Raw genomic sequence first — 18,011 nt, 5'->3', positions numbered from 1 at the left:
ATGTACTTAATTTCAAGTTTGCCTTTGAGAACCAGATCTCACACAAAATGCACATCTATTTTAATGTGTTTAGTCCTAGCATGAAAGATAAAATTATTTCCTAACGCCCCTGCACTAACGTTGTCACACCAGATGATAGGTTTGTGTGGGACTGTTGAATTTTAGTGAGGAGTTGTTGAAACCAAATGATCTTTAAGGTCGTGTGTGCAAGAGCACGATACTTTGACTCTGTGCTGGACCTTGCTACTGCTGTTTGTTTATGTGAAGACCAAGAGATGAGGTTATTACCAACAATCACACAGTAGGCAGTCGTTGTTTTATGTCATCTATATTTGATGTCCAGATAGCATCTAAGAAGGCTAATAGTTCAAGAGATGGACTCGGTTGAAATAGTAATCCATAGTGCTTTGTGCCACTAACATATCGAAGGACCCGTTTCGTTGTTTGCCAATGAACGTTTGTGAGAGCATTGAGAAACTAACTTAGGTGATTTACAATGTAAGTAATGTCTGGTCGTGTGTGAGTTAAGTATTGAAGGGCCCCGATCGTGCTTCCATACAGGCATGGATCAGTAAGAGAGACTCCATCATTCATTGAAAGGTGTTTGCCCAATGAGCACGGTGAGGCTGCTGGTTTTAGATCAATAAAACCTATCCATTGAAGTAGATCATTCACATACTTAGATTGATTTAATATGAACCCATGTTCCAAATAATGGGCTAAAGGTTTAAGGCTTTGACCACTAGGCTAAAGGTTTCAGAGAAGTTAATCCCAGGTTGCTGATGGAACCTTTGGCAACTAAACGGGCCTTATACCTCTTATTGTGCCATTTGGATTATTTTTTAGTCGAAAAACCCATTTGTTACCCAACACATTAAATGATGGTGATGGAGGGACTAGGTGCCAAGATTGATTATGTATAAGAGCTTGGTATTCGTTGTCCATTGCAGCTTTCCACTAAGGTGTAGCAAGAGCATATGACACCCGGGTTGGTTCTGTCAAAGACCAATCACATTTTATAGTTTTTAACCAAGTTTTTGGTTTGAAGATACCAGCTTTGCCACTTGTAATCTTGGGATGTGAAGGTGGTAGAGGATGTGGAAAGACAGGTACAGGTAAAGGTGATGGAGCATTAGGGGATGAAGATTCATTAATAAGTTGAGAAGAGGAAGAAGGGCAAGGGAGAGTGTGAGACTGATTACTTGGTATGGTATTTTCTGTAGGAGGACTTTGTACTGAGTTGGGCATAATGAGGCTTGGTAGGTGGAGCTGAGATGGTGTAGAGTTCGCAACAGCTGAAATAGGTACAGAGGGAGATGATTGACTTTTAGTTTGTTGAGGTTGATATGTAGGTCTGAAGCATTGAATTGGATCTGAGTAGTTAGGCTGGCTTGAAAGATTATGTAACAATGGGTTGAGGTTGAGTGAAATGATATTTGGATCATTAGACATTCTCGATTTGAAGGTAGATAAGTTGGAGTTGTGAAAGCCAGAAAAGAATGGAAAATCATATTCATTAAAAACAACACTTCTGGGAATATATATTTTATCATCCTTGTTTATGTATTGATGCCTCTTGTGAACAATGCTTGGCCCTAAGTAGATTTAATAGGGACAAATTGGAATTGATGTTCTGATACCAAGTTAGAATTTGAGGAAGAAGATGAATAGGGACAAATTCTTAGTTGATTTTCTCTTATTTAAAGAAGAGCATAATAAGCCCAAACTTATACAGATTTCCCAAATTAGGGTTACATGAATAATTGAATAATAAAATGAATATGGAAGAATAAAAAAAAAAAAATAGTTATACTTGACAGATGGCCCAATCGTAAATGGAAGGAATAAAGTCTATTGAAATCAAATCCTAACATAATTGTTTGAGCATTTATTAATCCATCGTGGCTCTCTGTGTGATGTGGCGGTCCCCAACTGATGTGTCTTCTTTGACCCATCTTTGGTGGCAACATCTCTAACAGTCATCCAACATATAATTGTTTCAAGCTAAACACGCTTAACTATGATGTTCCTATGATTGAACAATCAGAAAGAAAGGTGTACCTTGTTGGTTAGGTAGTAATTTTCTATTCCTTTAAGTCTTTTTTAATCATACATTCACGTCTTCAGGATTTCCCTCATTTTGATGTAATCTTCATTCATTCATGTCCTACTTCTAAACTCGGGGCACTACACAATCTATTTTGCTAATTATTTTAAAAACTATTTTGATTTTTTCTCAATCTTATTTCTCATTGAAAATAGAGGTGTTTGAAAATGACGAGTAAGTGATTTTAAAAGAACTCAAAATCAATTCGAATAAGAGTGTGTTTGAGAGTGATATCTAGAATAGTGATTTTAGAAAAAGAGATCTATGTACATTGATTTTTAAACCATCAAATTTATGTTTGGTTATAAACTTAATTTTTAAATACTTAAAAGTGATTTTGAATCATTATGTTTGGTTCTAAAAAGTGATCTTAGAATTACCAAAAATACTAAAAAGGGTATTTATATTTCAACGTTTGTTTCAAAATCTAAGAATTATTTTCATGGGGCCTCACTTTTATCTTTCGAGTTTAATTTTTTTGAATCAATTTAGTCTTTAAATTTTAAAATGTTAGATTTGTAGGTATGAATTTGAAATTTTGTTGTCTTTTAGTTTCTAAATTTTAAAATTTACACTTACCTTATGATTTTTACTAAATATCTACTTTCAATTCTTAATATCAACGTAAACTAAATTAATGGATAATTATTTTAAATATAAAATTATTGGAATTATTTATAAATATATTAAAATATCATTATTTATTAATAATAGAATGCAATAGACTATTTTAAATATCTACCGTCTACACTGATACATGCCCATAGACCTCAATAGTTTTCAAACACAAAAGAGAGACAAATTTTCTTCGAGATGACTTTTTTTCCATTGCTGGATCAGGTTTTCGAGATGAATTATTGCATTTTGTCCAATTAAAAGGGCCATAGAAAAGAAACAAAAAATCCGTTTAATATGCATTAAAAACTCCATTTAATTTTAATTTTATTTTGGAGACCATAATAAAGCCATGTGGCCTATTATATAAACAAACCCTTTGCAATGCTTAATTCTCCAAACACTGAAAATTAACATTATTTAGAGAAGCAGAATGGAAGAGCCTCACGTCCTCACCGTAATAATCTTCGCCGGCCTTTTCTTCTTTTTCTATGTTATTTTCACTATGTCCCGGAGATACGTGGTCCCTCATCGGAAGAGACTCCCACCGGAAGCCGGTCGCGCTTGGCCAGTGATCGGCCACCTCCATCAACTAAATGCAAGTGAGCCAATCCACATAACGTTGGCTAAAATGGCGGATGCATATGGACCAATATTCACGTTTAGGTTCGGTATGAAAAAAACATTGATTGTGAGCAATTGGGAAATAGCAAAAGAGTTATTCACTACCAACGATAGAATCTTTGCATCTCGTCCAAAGCTACTTGCATCAAAGCTTCTTACCTATGACTATGCCATGATAGGGTTTAGCCTATACAATCCACATTGGCGCTATGTCCGCAAAATAGCGACGCTTGGACTCCTCACCAACCACCGCGTCGAGCAGCTCGAACACGTTAGAGCATTAGAGGTTCAAACTTGGATGAAGGAAATCCATGAGCTATATTGGCTCAAAAACAAAGAGAAAAGTGAGAGAGTGGTGGTGGATATGAAGAAGTGGTTTCAAGACATAACCCTCAACACCATATTCAAGATGGTGATCGGAAAGCGATTTACAACGGCCTTCGATGACGACATAGCCAGCAAAAAATGTCGAAAAGCATTGAGAGATTTTTCTGAATTGTTCGGAAAATTCATTCCTTCTGATTGGTTTCCGTTTGTGAGTTGGTTGGATTCTGTAGGACATCGGGAAGAAATGAAGAAAACTGCACAAATATTAGACAAAACGTTTCACAATTTCCTGCAAGAACATCGAGAGAGGAGAGATTGTAGTAAAGGGAAGATGGATCAAGAACAAGACTTCATGGATTTAATGATTTCTACAGTTGAGGATGATGAGGGAGAACCTTTAAGCTACCATGTTGATACAATCATCAAAGCTACATGCTTGGTAATGTATATATATGAATGCTCTTATCATAATTAAAAATTTTCATAGATAAAAAAAATATTAAACTATTTATAAAAATAGCAAAAAAAAAAATATTGATAGATATTGATAGACTTTTATTAACATCTATCAATGATAGACTTCTATCCGTATCTATCAATTTCTATTACTGATAGATACTCATAAACTTGTATCAGTTTCTATCACTGATTTATGCTGATCGACTTCTATTAACGTCTATTTGTGATAGACATTGATAACAATGTCCATCACAATTATAATTAAATTTTGTTATTTGTGTATATATTTTTCTTTATTTTTTAAAATTAATATATTATATTATATATAGAGGGTCTTAAAATTTCTTCGATATTTTCATATGTGTATGAATTTGACATTAATGAAAGAGATGAATAAATATCTCCTAAAGATATCGACGTTTCCTTATTTATTTTTTTACCTATATTTTTAAAAATAAAGCAAAATTTTGAAATCTAAAAAGTAGTTTTTAAAATTTTTGTTTTGGTTATTAAATTTTAGCTAAAAATCAATGTACTTAATAAATATGTAAATTATGGTAAAGAATTGAGAGGATAAATAGACTTTCATTTCAAAAATAAAAAAATAAAAAACAAAATAAATACGAAACTAACATTAAATATGAATTATTTTGTTTTGAAGGTCAGTTTGAACATCGGTTGAGAAACTTATTTCAATGACTTTTTTGTAAAATATTTTTTCTTAACTTTTTTTCCGATAATTTTGAAAGTACTTAATGTGGAACTTTATATTGAACCCGCTATCAACTTATGTGAGAGAACAAAAAATAATAATAATAATAATAATTTTTACTACCAAGTTGGAACTAAATAATTTATCTAAGGCCTAAAAATTAATTTTTACGTGAGGTTTAGAATTATAATTCAATTTGAAAATCATTGAAATTAGAAAGGAAGAAGAATAATCAAATTTAACTCTACGCTGGTTGTCTCAATTTTAACCATTAACTTCCAATTTTCTCTCAATTATTATTATTATTATTATTTTGGCTAATTTGCAAGATATATTTTTTTTTTATAAACTCATTAATTTACACCAAAATAAGACAAAATTAATTGTCAAAATTCGAAAATTTCAAGAAATAAAAAAAAGTTAGCTTCATTTCATTTTCTAAAAAAAAAATAATGTTCTATGGCTCATTGAACACATAAGAGAATTTTTTTTTATAGAAAAAAATATTTGGAGTGAGAACTATTAGAGGTTAAAATTTTAAAACTGTTTGAAGTATAGGATTAGGATTACAATATTTATCTAAATTTATATTGCAATTTGATAAAATTTAAAGTTTATGATTAAATTTGATTTAACTAGATAAACTGGAGGTGATAATTATATTTTATTACATTAGAGAAGTCTAGGAAGGGTTTGATGAGGAAAAGGAAAAAAATTTAAAAGGTCTATATATTAGAAATTTGTAGGAAAAACTCCTGAATAAAATAGAAGGAATTTGAATCATGTAGACCCATTTGATGATTATTAATTATTTTTTTTTTTAAATTACGCTTATAAACATTACTTTTACATCATAAATTCTTTGTTAATTTATTATTTACTTTTTAGAAGTATTCTAAAATCTGAACTAAACTTTTAAATAAAAAAAGTTTTAAAAATTTATTTTGATTTTTAGAATTTGACTAAAACATTCAAGTATTTATTTAAAAAAAGATAACAATATGTAAAGAAGTTGTAAGAAAATCAAGCATAATTTTCAAAAATCTAGAACCAAATGGATAGAATATGAGTAAGAGATTATATATATATATATATATATATATATAAATAAAGGTCGGGAGGGTTTCCTCATTAAAATAGAATTTTCACTTGAAATTTCAGGGTATTTTTTTTAATTGGTTGTAGTAGAGTAAAGTTTGATCATAAACAAAGAAACCTATGTAATAAGAAGGGACCACAGACTTAGAATTTGTGTAAAATTAATCCTAAATTTATGGAATGTCTCAAATATTGGATATGAATAGATAACTTTTAGTTCGAATTAATGCAGAATGTGATAATAGGTGGATTTGACACTACATCGATTATAATGACATGGGCCCTTTCTTTACTTCTCAACAATGAAGAAGCATTGAGAAAGGCTCAACTTGAATTGGACAAACAAATTGGAAGAGAAAGACAAGTGAAAGAGTCGGATATAAAAAATCTTTCATATCTTCAAGCTATCGTGAAGGAAACTCTACGATTATATCCAGCTGCGCCACTCTTAGTCCCTCATGAGTCTTCAGAAGATTGCACAACCGCTGGCTACCACATCCCAAAAGGAACACGCCTCATTGTTAATGTTCAAAAGCTCCAAAAAGATCCATGTGTTTGGGAGGATCCATGTAAATTTCGACCAGAAAGATTTTTAACAAGTCATAAGAATATTGATGTTAGGGGACAAAACCCCCAATTGATACCATTTGGAAATGGTCGAAGGCAGTGTCCTGCTATATCATTCGCTCTTCAAATAATATATCTCACACTAGCAAACTTGCTACATGGATTTAAAATTGATAGGCTTTCAGAAGAACTATTTGACATGGAAGAGAGTGATGGATTGACCACTGCTAGAAAATCTCCGCTAGAAGTTGTTTTAACTCCCCGGCTACCTGCCCCAATTTATTAGTAAATCAGTGAGATTGATGCAATTAATATCTTAGATAGATAAGTCTATTAAGGAAATCGACGTTATATTATAATCTTTATAAAATATATAAGTTCCTTTCTTACTATTACCAAATTATATCCGTTGTGAGACAGAACTCTTTATTTATCCTGATATCGAAGTCCATGAAACCAAAAATTTGTAAGATGCATAATTATTACTCATCTGATCATTGTCGTGGAACTTTATGTATAATAATATTAATAACGGCTATTGTTGTAGTTATTTTCTCCGAAGTTTGTGTTACTCTAATTTTATACGCAAATGAATTAATAATAAAAATAAAAAAGGAAAATTGTTATAAATAGAAAAAATATAAAAAAAATTTACACAGTGTACCACAAACTTCACCGCTAGACACATTTACATTTTTTAAAAATTTTCAAATTTTCACTTTTTACATTGAAATTCTCGTGCGACAATTTCTTCTTCTTCATCGTCTTCGACTTGGTGATTTCTTCTTCTTCATTTCTTCTTCATCGCACTTGATTTCTTCTTCTTCATCGTGTAACAAATGATCATGCAACTGCAAAACCTTTCCAATCTCCGACAACCTCTTCTTCCTTTCTTCTTCTTCATCGTGCAACAAATGATCGTGCGGCTGAAAATTGAATCCAAAGCACCTCTAATCTCCTGGCAATATTCTTCTTCAAGTTCTTCTTCATCGACAATGGTGATTTGGAGATATGTCATCTTCGGCTTCCTCCTCCTCCTCCTCTTCCTCATATTCACTGCTTTTTTGTTCTTCAATCAATCATTATTTTGTTGTTCCTCAATCGATCATAGTTTTGAAGAGGTTGATCATGTAGGTACCGATATTCTTCTTTAACTCAAATTCAACTGATTTCTTCATTGTTTTTTATTTGTTGGTGTGATAGACTCTGATAGAGTTTTATCACTATCTATGGCTGATAGATTGTGATAGAACTCTTATTACTAATTAATTGATAGATAGAAATATATCACTGTCTATAACATTTTTTTATAAAATATTACTGAGTATTTTATTCAATAAAGTTGATATTGCATTCTATTATGAACATCCAATAAATATATCCATGGCTATAGTATGAATACTTTAACTTTATGTGGTGATATAAACAAGATCAAGTTAATAGTATATAGCCTAAATAGTCTATAAGTATATGGATAAAATTTGATATCTCATCCTGGTAACACTATTGGATACGGTTCATTTTGTATAGGTAATAAAAATGACGTGATCCACAGATCATTCATGTAGAGACATATGAGTGGGGGCATCATATGCAATGAGTTTGCATAAAGACTGGACCACGAAATAGTCACTTTTCTTTATAACGACTGTTTACTTTTAAAACTGACTATTTCATATTAAAGTAACTTAAGATAACTCGATCTTAATCCTGAGCTAGCTATGAACCCTTGTTTATTCAGGATCATCCTTTGATCTGTATAGGCGAGAGTAGTTTAACAACACTGCTCACTAAGGCTTCCATTTTGGGGATAAGACCGGATAGATAGCTGGAGACATAGCTTTACAAGATGGAATTCACTTCTACCTGTTTTAGGGTTAGCAGATAGGTTATTCTCTTAAGTGCTGATTCTAGATCTTGAACAATCGGGCCTCGCCTTCTCATAATAGGGGGGGACATGATTCATAAGTAGCATTATGAATCAATTCTTCATTAGAGAAGCAGTGGAAACTTGAGGAAAAAGATTTATTTACAGGGGTAAAACGATAATTTTGATCTAGCTATAATTAAGAACGATCTGTGAAGGATCGACTTAATGATTATGGTTTACATGGATAGAAATATATCTACAGTGAGAAGAGTGCAACTATCGAGCTATAGTGTGTGCCTTGATAGTTAATGAATTAATTACAAATCGTTGGAGCTCATGATCTATAGGTCCATTAGGTTCTTCTACTAGCTCTTAAATTAGAATAACAAATTCAATTTCAGGGTTTTCAATTGATTGTAAAAACTTTCAATTTAATTCAAATTAAACGAAATTGGAAAATCAATTAATATTTAAATTATGATTTAATTTATTTATATTAGTGAAATTATCCACTAACATAAAGCTCTCCTGGAGATTGTGCATCTCCTGCTCAAACATAATATTGTTAATAGTAAGTTGTCTAATCGCATCTTCTAGTTACATACCTGAGTCGGTGGTGTGAGCATGCATCGACATGTCGGATGTGGCAGGGTATGGATCATAGTTGAAGTGATCCCATCCTAGGTTTCCATAGTTGTAGGACTCTTCCAATCTGGGCCCATTGAAATCGTCATCCATATAACTAGGATACCCTCTCTTGGAGTAGTCTCGTGACATAGGGCTCCACTGTAGACTTGGACATGCTTGCTCAAGGTGATCAATCCTACATGCTCGCACCTGTTGTGGGTTACCTACAACTAATCGACTAACCAAGGAAGTTAACTCAGCAAGTTGACCTCGAAGGACACAAACCTCGTCAGTAAGCTAAGATGCTCCACTTGATTGTCCTCATCTTTGTTAAGGATATATGTCCATGCTTAAAACACTGATACAAAAAAGGAAAACAAATCAAAAGAAAAATAATATTTTAACTAGAAATTTAACTAATGAAACGCCAATGGCTTCCCCAACAGCGGCACCATTATGTTCGATCGGGGATCGACATCGTTAATTCAAATCCAAACCGAAACAAAATAAAATTTATAAATACCAAACTACTCCTATCACTACTAAAACGTAGCAACAGTGATAAGTCTGAGTAGATTCGCAGAGAAGCGCGATTGGTTTCGTTAAGTTAATTTTCTAACTAGAGCGATAAAAGGGGTTTTGATGTGGAGAGATAACATGTGTGAAATTCAATTAAAAGGATAAATGTAATCTAGGATAGGAGTCTATCTAATTTCTAGAGCAAGAGAGAGTTCCTATGCAATTTCTTTCATTAGGCACCAATTAATTACACTGAATTTGTCAATCCCTCAACCTATTAGAAAATCTAATAGCCCAATTAGCCAAATTTGATATTAAACCAAATTAGCCCTTATTCAATTTACATCTCTTCCTTCTTAGCGACATAGAAGTTAAAAATTGAATTGCATTACGAAAGGGTTCAATTGTTGAGACATATTATAAGCTGAAAAGCCATATCTTATAGCATGATTTATTTGGAAAGATTATACTAGGGCATGCATACTAGGGCATTCATGAGTTTGGCCAGAAAAAGTCTAGATCCTAAACATGTGATCGTAATACGTGCAACTAAATCAATTAATGATTGATAGGCTAGAATGATTTTGCAAATAAGAATTTCAACAAATTAATTTGTTAGGAGAATTTATCGAACTCTATTAATATTAAAACGAGTCCATCCAAAGAACTCACAAGAGTATAGTTAAATTAATTAGAACCCAAAACAAAATAAAACAAAATAAAAACTAACCTAAAGATTCAAACCAAAACATAGGCAAATCAAGAACAAAACTCCAATCCATCGATTACAACCCAAAACAAAATAAAAACTAACCTAAATATACTGGAAATTGAAGGAAAAAGAAGAAGAATGAAGATTAACTTCGGCCTCCATCGATTTGGCCTCCAAAATTCAACATATTTTGACCTAGGGGCGAAGAGATTATTTAAAGAAATTGAGGCAGTGTCACAATGCTGAAAATAACGTTGCAACGCTCATTAGCACACGCGCTCGACCAGATTTCAGTTGAAGTTCGAAGCGTCGCGACGCTCTAAAGGAGTGTTGCAACGCTGTGCTTCTATCTTCCAACGTCAGGGTCAAGCATTGTGACGGTGGCGATGTTAATCATTCGGAGCGTCGCGATGCTGTGAGAAGCATTGTGATCCTCTGACAGTGGCAGTTTCATAATTTTCACTGTTTTGAAACCTGGATACTCAAATCACCTCCAAATTGCTTCAAATTAGTCCCGTTTGACTCCGATTTCTTTCTTTTACCTCCTCGGTGCATGATACCTATAAAATAGGAAAAATAAACATATAAAATCTAATAACAAGCCGGAATTAAGATAGGAATAATAGCTCTTTTTGAGAGCTATTGACCTGGCTCTAATACTAATTGAAGGAACACTTAAACAAGAGAACCATTTAACAAAAGCAGATCGTTCCAAACCCATTGTGAAAGAACAATACATTTACAATCAAACAAGAATAGTTATGCATCATCGAGTAAATTACAACATACTTTTATGTTTACAAACAAAAGGAATCGATTGACATACCTTTGAAGAACTATTCTTCGTGTATTCTCTCGATCAAGTGCACTAACGCAACGAACAACCAATGAATAACACGAACTGTCAAATCATCAAACACAATCAAGTAACACTCGATCCTCGACCCTCAAACAGCAAACTCGACACTACCAAGAAGCTACCTTAGTATTCTCGATATGAGAATCCAGGAAGTGTAGGCTCTATGTGGGTTTGGTGAAGAGAAGGAGGAACTATAAGATCGAGTAAACGATTGAGTAAATGGGAGAATGAGAAAGCTTATCATATAGACTTGGTACTCGATCATTGGGTAACGAGGAACTATCGTCTAGCAAACTCGATGCCTCGATGCTTGATCGTTCACTCTCTCAAAGACTATCGTATAGCTATTTTCTTCAACCGATCGAAATGTGTTGCATCATTAAAAAAAAATGAAATGGTTTTCCTTTTATCCATCAGTTATTAAAACTGTTAAAAACCTCCCACTCAGTCGGTTAATAGAAAAAAAATAACCAACCATAATTATCTCATAATTGTTTTTGTTATAAATAAATATAATAACTAATTTATCATATTATATTTATAACCTATAGTTTTAATATCACATCATATGTAATATTTAAAACATAGTTATTTTTGTAACAACCCAAATTTGTACGCATACACTATAGGAAATTAAATGTCAAATGTTAAGTAGGACGAAATTTTATTTAAAGGGGTGATAAGGTAATACCCTAACCCTAATTTAGAAAGCAGGAAAACAAATAAAATATATAATTAAGAATGAAAAATATGTAAATTTAATAGGAAAATTGGGTGGAAATTTAGAATTGGAAAAAATAGGAAATTTATTAATTATCCAAAAATAATGAATAAGGGGGCAGAATCAGGGAGGATTAATTAGAAGTTGGATGCTTGCTAATTTAGGAGACAACAGGCAATAGATAACCTTTTGTTTGGGTAATACTCGTTGGAAGAATTGGGGGTGAATTAGTTGCCTATATACTCTTAAAATTTTAAAGAGTTAAAAAGAGGAAGTGGAATCCACAAGTAGTGAAGGCAACCACGCGTGAAAACTAGCAAGATTGGAGAGAAAATTGGAGAGAGCGAGAGTGGAGAGAAAATTGGAGAGAGCAAGAGTAAAGAGAGCGAGAGTGAGAGTGAGACTAGCGAAAGCGAGAGTCACGAGAGTCAAACCAGCGAGAAAGCTGGAGAGAGTGAGATTCCGAGAACAAAGACAGCGAGATTTGGACATATGTGTAGATTATGCATTGAATTTGGCCACGATCTTATAGATTATACATGGAGAACCCTAAAATTGAATACAAAAAAAGGTTGAAGACGTAAGGGCAAACGTTAGCCAAAATTAGGTGTCTTATTAAGAGGAATTCTTAAACCTAAGTAATTTTAAAGAAGATATTTGTAGGATGAGTTGTCACACTGAGAAGAGCTGAAAACCACTATAAATAGAACCTTTTGCCTAAAGATTTAACCCATTCTCAAAAAAATCTCAGTAACAAAGAATTGTATGAAAGAGTAAGTGTGAGTGAGGAAGTTTTGTGAGGTTAGAAGAGATAAAACTCGGGTGAGGTGCTGCCCAAATTTCCTTCTAGTTTAAGTGGGAAAGCTCTACTGGTCAATCCATACAAAATAATAAGGAATAATTAGGATCACAATCAAGGTAAGTAGTTATCTCACTAGTGTTTCATGGTAGTGTACCTTTAATATGTGGCATAACTATGTGATTGTTATGTTGCATTACATGTTTAAAATATGTTTGTCGACAAGGGACCTCATGAATTATGTTTGTTCATAAGATTAAATTTTAATTAGATAAAGGTTATGCTTCTAGGGCTAGCAGGGTATGTATGGTTGCACCCCTCTAGACCCAATTCTATGTCAAGATTATGCTAGGGACTAACAGGGTATGTATGGTTGCATCCCTCTAGTCCAATCTTACGTTTATGTTAATGGTTGATGTTGGATGCGACTCTGGCCTTACTGACTGCATAACACCGCTAATCATCAGATGGGCTAGTTTCCGCCTAAGTCCTCATCTTCCTATCAGGGCGGAGAAATTTACGTTAGAAGCATAACCGACCACCACATGTTATTATATGTTCGGTCCCAATCATATGTTTTCAGAACATGTTGCATGTGATTGTGCATTTGGTCACTACCCTATGTGAGAACTACTTACTGGGTATATTATATACTCATCCTATTTTTACAGACTTTGTAGGTAAGGACACAGCGTAGGTGGCGGACGTCGCTCAAATGGCCAACCATCAAACTCACTATTATAGGCATATGCATTTTGGTATCGTTACACTAGTGTTATGGATCACGGTGTTTTGTAAAATAAACTTTTTATATAGTTTTCTACCTAATTAATAAAATCTTGGATATGTTCTTTTAAGATTTTTTTCCAAAACTCATCTCATGATAGAAAAATCCAAGTATGCATGTCGTAGCGATCGGATCATAGTATGTAAGGATCCGGTCGTTACATTTTTTCTCCTTTATGATATTTAATATAAATCATATTTATATTAATTCCTCCAGTTAATGTATCAAATACATCAAATTAATTATATCACATATAATTGAATTAATTTAATTATATCATATATAATCAAATTCCCTCTTGTTAATTTTAACATTTCAAATTAACCCAAAAACTGATTCTCCACATGAATCTATTGAGCTAGCAAGGACCTTAGTTGTAAGCTCTAACGATACATGAATAAGTGACTAAACTCTTTAATCATGATATCCACCATCCATTAAATATTAGACACTCCACTAAAGACCGATAACTACACTCTTCACACTACAGATATATTTCTCTGTTCATCGAATATAACCAATCAGCAGTACGATGACCTTCACAAATCGCTCGTAAATAAAGTTGGGCCAATTTACCGTTTTTCCCCTATAGTTACATCTAACTTCTTATGTACCACTGATTCCTCTAATGAACAATACATCATAGTCCGACTATGAATGAGCTCTTCTCTGGCCATGAGAAGGTGTGACGCCACATTGTTCAAGCCCTAGAATCAGCCCTTAAAGGAGCAATTTATCTACTTACCCTTGCTTCAGGGAAGGAGTGAATTCTATCTTGTGTAGCTGAGTTTCCAGCTCCTCAATAAAAATGAATCTCCAAAGTGGTTGGTTTGTGTCGGCGATCTTTCCACTTGCACCCATGCAAATCAAAAGACCACCCTCATAGGTAGGAGTTTCCAACTCACTTAGGATTAAGGTCATGTTACCTATGGTCATCTTAGTGAAATGAAAGTCTCTATCATGAACGACGTTATATAACGAGACTAAACATTTTGTGGTCCGGTCTTATATAAACTCATTTGTATAGATTATCCCCGCTCGCATGTCTAATACATGAATGGTCAGGATCAGACTATTTGTAGCACTTTACAATACTTGTAGCACCTACAAAGTGAGCCATACTCGTAGCATCAGCAGGATAAGGTTTCCCTCCTTTATCCATACACTAAGACCATTTAGGTTATCACTTAAAGTACGATCCACTTGTATATCTCCACATACATGGTTAAGCTACAACGATAACCAGGGATCTTAGTTTATTGGTTTGTGGTTAATGTAACAAAAATAAGTAACATTTCATTGATAGTAGTGAATAAAATTTCTCATATTATTACATCACTAATGTTTGTTCATACAGGTGTTTACAAACTACAAGACCCTACGTGATTTAGAGCATCAACCCCAACACATCCTAGTGAAATGAAAGTCTCAATTATGAACGATGCTATATAACGAGACTAAACATTTTGAGGTTTGGTCTTATACAAACTTCTTTGTATAATATATCCCCACTCGCATGTTGATAATGGGCAGAAATACACGTTATCGTAGTGCTAAGTTCTTAAACAATGTTGGCTTGTGTTGATAAAACATGTTAAATTGCGTCCAAAAAGCATCAAATTCATAATATTGCAGGCGCATGCGTTCATCGCATAGGAACAGTTGATTTTTGTATTTTTATGCAGAATATGCATTGACGCAAGGTGGAAATTGCGATCATGGGAAATCATTGGTCGAGTGCAGCATTACCGCAAGTCTTTGCGGTGATTGTGTTCGCAAACATTTGCTCAAGAAGGATTGTCGTAACTTGGTCGGTACAACATGGTGGGTGCATTTGGGTGAAAGGCATAATTACTCACAATGGTATAGAAAACTGATGACAGTCGAATCCAAATTAAGTTGACAACTGCTAACGATAACAAGTACATTCAGCTTTTCGGTGACAAATATTTGGTGCATCAGTTAGGGAATTAAAGCTGTCCCATTTGTGCAATCATGAGAGAGAAACCGCCTTTCACCCTGGAAGTTCTATAAATACCAAAGGCATCCTTTAGAAAAGGGGTTCAGCTATTTTATGAGTTTAGAGTTCTGTTGATAGTTTAGCTTTGTTCTTAGATTTTTTTTCATTTTAAGGCGGACGCGAGGGAAGGAGGTTATGCCGACAGATCGTTTCGGTAAGCTTGTGAGAGCGCTGGAAACTTCAAGAACAGAGAGAAGGCCAACTCCTGCAAAAACAAGAATATCTTTTGAACCGAATAGAGATTGACAATGTAAAAGCCTCGGTCAGTAAGGAATTGTTATCAGGCTCTGTACCTTTAACTTCCATTGGTATTTTGTACTCAAACTCATTTATCGAAATGGAATTTACTTCTCTATATCTGTTTAATCTCTGTTATTTACGCATGAGTAGCTAAATCTATTGAATGAGATGGGAAGCATTTAGCTAGCACAACTGGGAATCTTCATTCTATGCGATTATCTAGTATTATGTATGCTTCATTCGTCCATAAGAGATACTCGAGAGGGTAGTCTAAGGACCGGATCTAGGCTTGGGAAGGTTAGGTTAGAATCTAGGCTCGAGAGAGTCAGATTAGAACGCATAATCAAGAGATAGGAGCTTAGGAATAAGCACTATTTTCTATTAACGCACCGCATGCATCCTAGAGATAGGATATGATTGTATGCGGTCACCTTGCCTTTGTGGATCATGCATCATCGCATAGGAAAAGAGTAGAGACTTAGGAATAAGCTCTATGGATACTTTTTCATTCAACACATGCGTCCTAGACTTAGGAGCATCGCATTTGCATTGGAAAATGACATGTTGTGCATGGTTGTAGCATGATCTCATAGTTTGATGCATTCCAAAGTAACGGTAGCTAAAGATCTTCTCAACTCGTTCATCCGCATACTCAGTGCATCTATCACACAATTGACTTTTCTCCAAACCGTCACATTTGTTTATTTTTTTCATTATCGTAATCAAAAAACAAACTAACAATCATTTGAGTTACCGGTTACCGCAATGTTTTCATAAAAATTATCACCGCAACCTATTTTCCCAAGTCCCTGAGTTCGATCCTGGACTTACCAGGAAACTCAGTGGGGTTTACACTTGGATTTCACTGAGAAAACTTGAGTGCTCAATGCAATTCCATCATCGCATATCATCCACAATTCCACTTCATAAAATAACGCATCAAGTTTTTGTCGCTGTTAATGGGGACTTCGGCAAAATAGTTTGCTAACGATAATTTTTCTGATTTCTTTGCAGACTCTCAATCTCTGGTGAATTATGACCCGGAGATTGAGAGGACGTTCAGAAAAAGACTGAGAGACAACCATAAACAACAAGACAAAACTCCAAGAATGGTGGAACAACCGACAGAAAGGGCTGCAAACGCTAATAATATAATGGCCAACCCCATCCTTATGGCAATTGACCACAGTAGACCCATTCGAGACTATGCGTCACCCAACCGTTATGATTTTTCTCCAGGAATCATGAGGCCAGCGTTCGATGGATCGAGGTTTGAAATGAAGCGAATAATGTTGTAGATGATCCAGGCTGCTTGACAGTTTGGAGGAAGGCATGGCGAAGACCCGCACACCCACCTCCGGAGCTTCATAGAAATCTGCAACACTTTTTTGTTCCCAATTATCTCAACCGAAGAAGATCGACTAACTCTGTTTCCATTTTCTTTGTGTGATCAGGCGAGAAAATGGTCATATTCTCTTGAACCGGAAGAGATAACTTCGTGGGAACATGTGGTGGAAAAGTTTATGAAGAAGTATTTCCCACCAACAGAGAATGGTAGGAGAAGGAAATTAATAACAAATTTTGTACAAGAAGATGATGAATCACTCAGTGATGCTTGGGCGAGGTTTAAACGGCTGGTAAGAGACTATCCACATAATGACTTACCAGATTGCCTGCAAATGGAGATCTTTTATCAAGGACTGAATCCCTCTTCGTAGACCGTTGCCAATGCGGCAGCCGCTAGTGGTCTACTAAACAAAACATATGAGGAGGCGAAGAGTATACTTGATCGCATTTCCAAAAATCACGAGGATTGGCGGCGATCAAAGATTAAGAATTAAAGATAATGATGCAAACAAAGGGGCCATCGCATCCCTGAAAAACCAGATGATTGCGATTATGAGTTTGATTCAAGGCATCACAATTAATAACACGGGAGCAAAGCAAGGGCAGGTCAACATAATTACTAAAACGATCGCAAGTTGTGTCATTTACGGAGACGCTCATTCGATGGAGGAATGCCCAACAAACCCGAAGTTAGTGTGCTTCATAAAGAACAATCCCTATTCCAACGCATATAACCCTGGGTGGAGAAACCACCCAAATTTTGCATGAAAAAATCAACAACAAAACTCCCAACTTGTGGTGCAAAAAGGAGGGTCACCCGGATTTTCCCCACAAAACAACGGTCCAATGCATAGTCATGCTAGCAACTCGCAAACACCGCAATTTTCATCCTTAGAGAGCTTGTTGAAGTAGTACATTGAGAAAAACGAATCAGTGCTTCAGAATCAAGCAACATCCATTCGAAACCTCAAAATTCAGATGGGACAAATTATGGGCGAGTT

General features: G+C 34.5%; 1 protein-coding gene and 1 non-coding gene across 2 annotated transcripts; one reads left to right on the top strand and one right to left on the bottom strand.

Moving 5' to 3' along the window:
- Positions 1 to 3,116: 3,116 nt before the first annotated feature.
- LOC120086560 (cytochrome P450 CYP82D47-like) lies at positions 3,117 to 7,066 on the top strand. Its single transcript, XM_039043274.2, has 2 exons — positions 3,117 to 4,112; positions 6,175 to 7,066. The coding sequence occupies exons 1-2, from the start codon at positions 3,156 to 3,158 to the stop codon at positions 6,793 to 6,795; spliced, it is 1,578 nt and encodes a 525-aa protein (XP_038899202.2). The 5' UTR covers positions 3,117 to 3,155; the 3' UTR covers positions 6,796 to 7,066.
- A 10,153-nt stretch (positions 7,067 to 17,219) lies between these two features.
- On the bottom strand, positions 17,220 to 17,326 carry LOC120087394 (small nucleolar RNA R71). The gene has a single exon (XR_005484531.1). It is a non-coding gene; the product is annotated as a small nucleolar RNA R71 (small nucleolar RNA).
- Between the last annotated feature and the right edge of the window lie 685 nt (positions 17,327 to 18,011).

This window comes from Benincasa hispida, chromosome 9, assembly GCF_027475165.1.
Source record: "Benincasa hispida cultivar pf3 chromosome 9, pf3_genome.v1.1, whole genome shotgun sequence".
NCBI lineage: Eukaryota > Viridiplantae > Streptophyta > Magnoliopsida > Cucurbitales > Cucurbitaceae > Benincasa > Benincasa hispida.
Note: the sequence above shows the minus strand (reverse complement) of the source record. Positions and strands in the feature narration are given on the sequence as shown.

What these genes read in the sequence shown, in the direction of transcription:
- LOC120086560 (XM_039043274.2), top strand. Translation starts at nt 3,156, where the DNA reads ATGGAAGAGCCTCACGTCCTCACCGTAATAATCTTCGCCGGCCTTTTC. An exon ending in TCATCAAAGCTACATGCTTG is followed by an intron (nt 4,113 to 6,174) that starts GTAATGTATATA and finishes GAATTAATGCAG; the next exon opens with AATGTGATAATAGGTGGATT.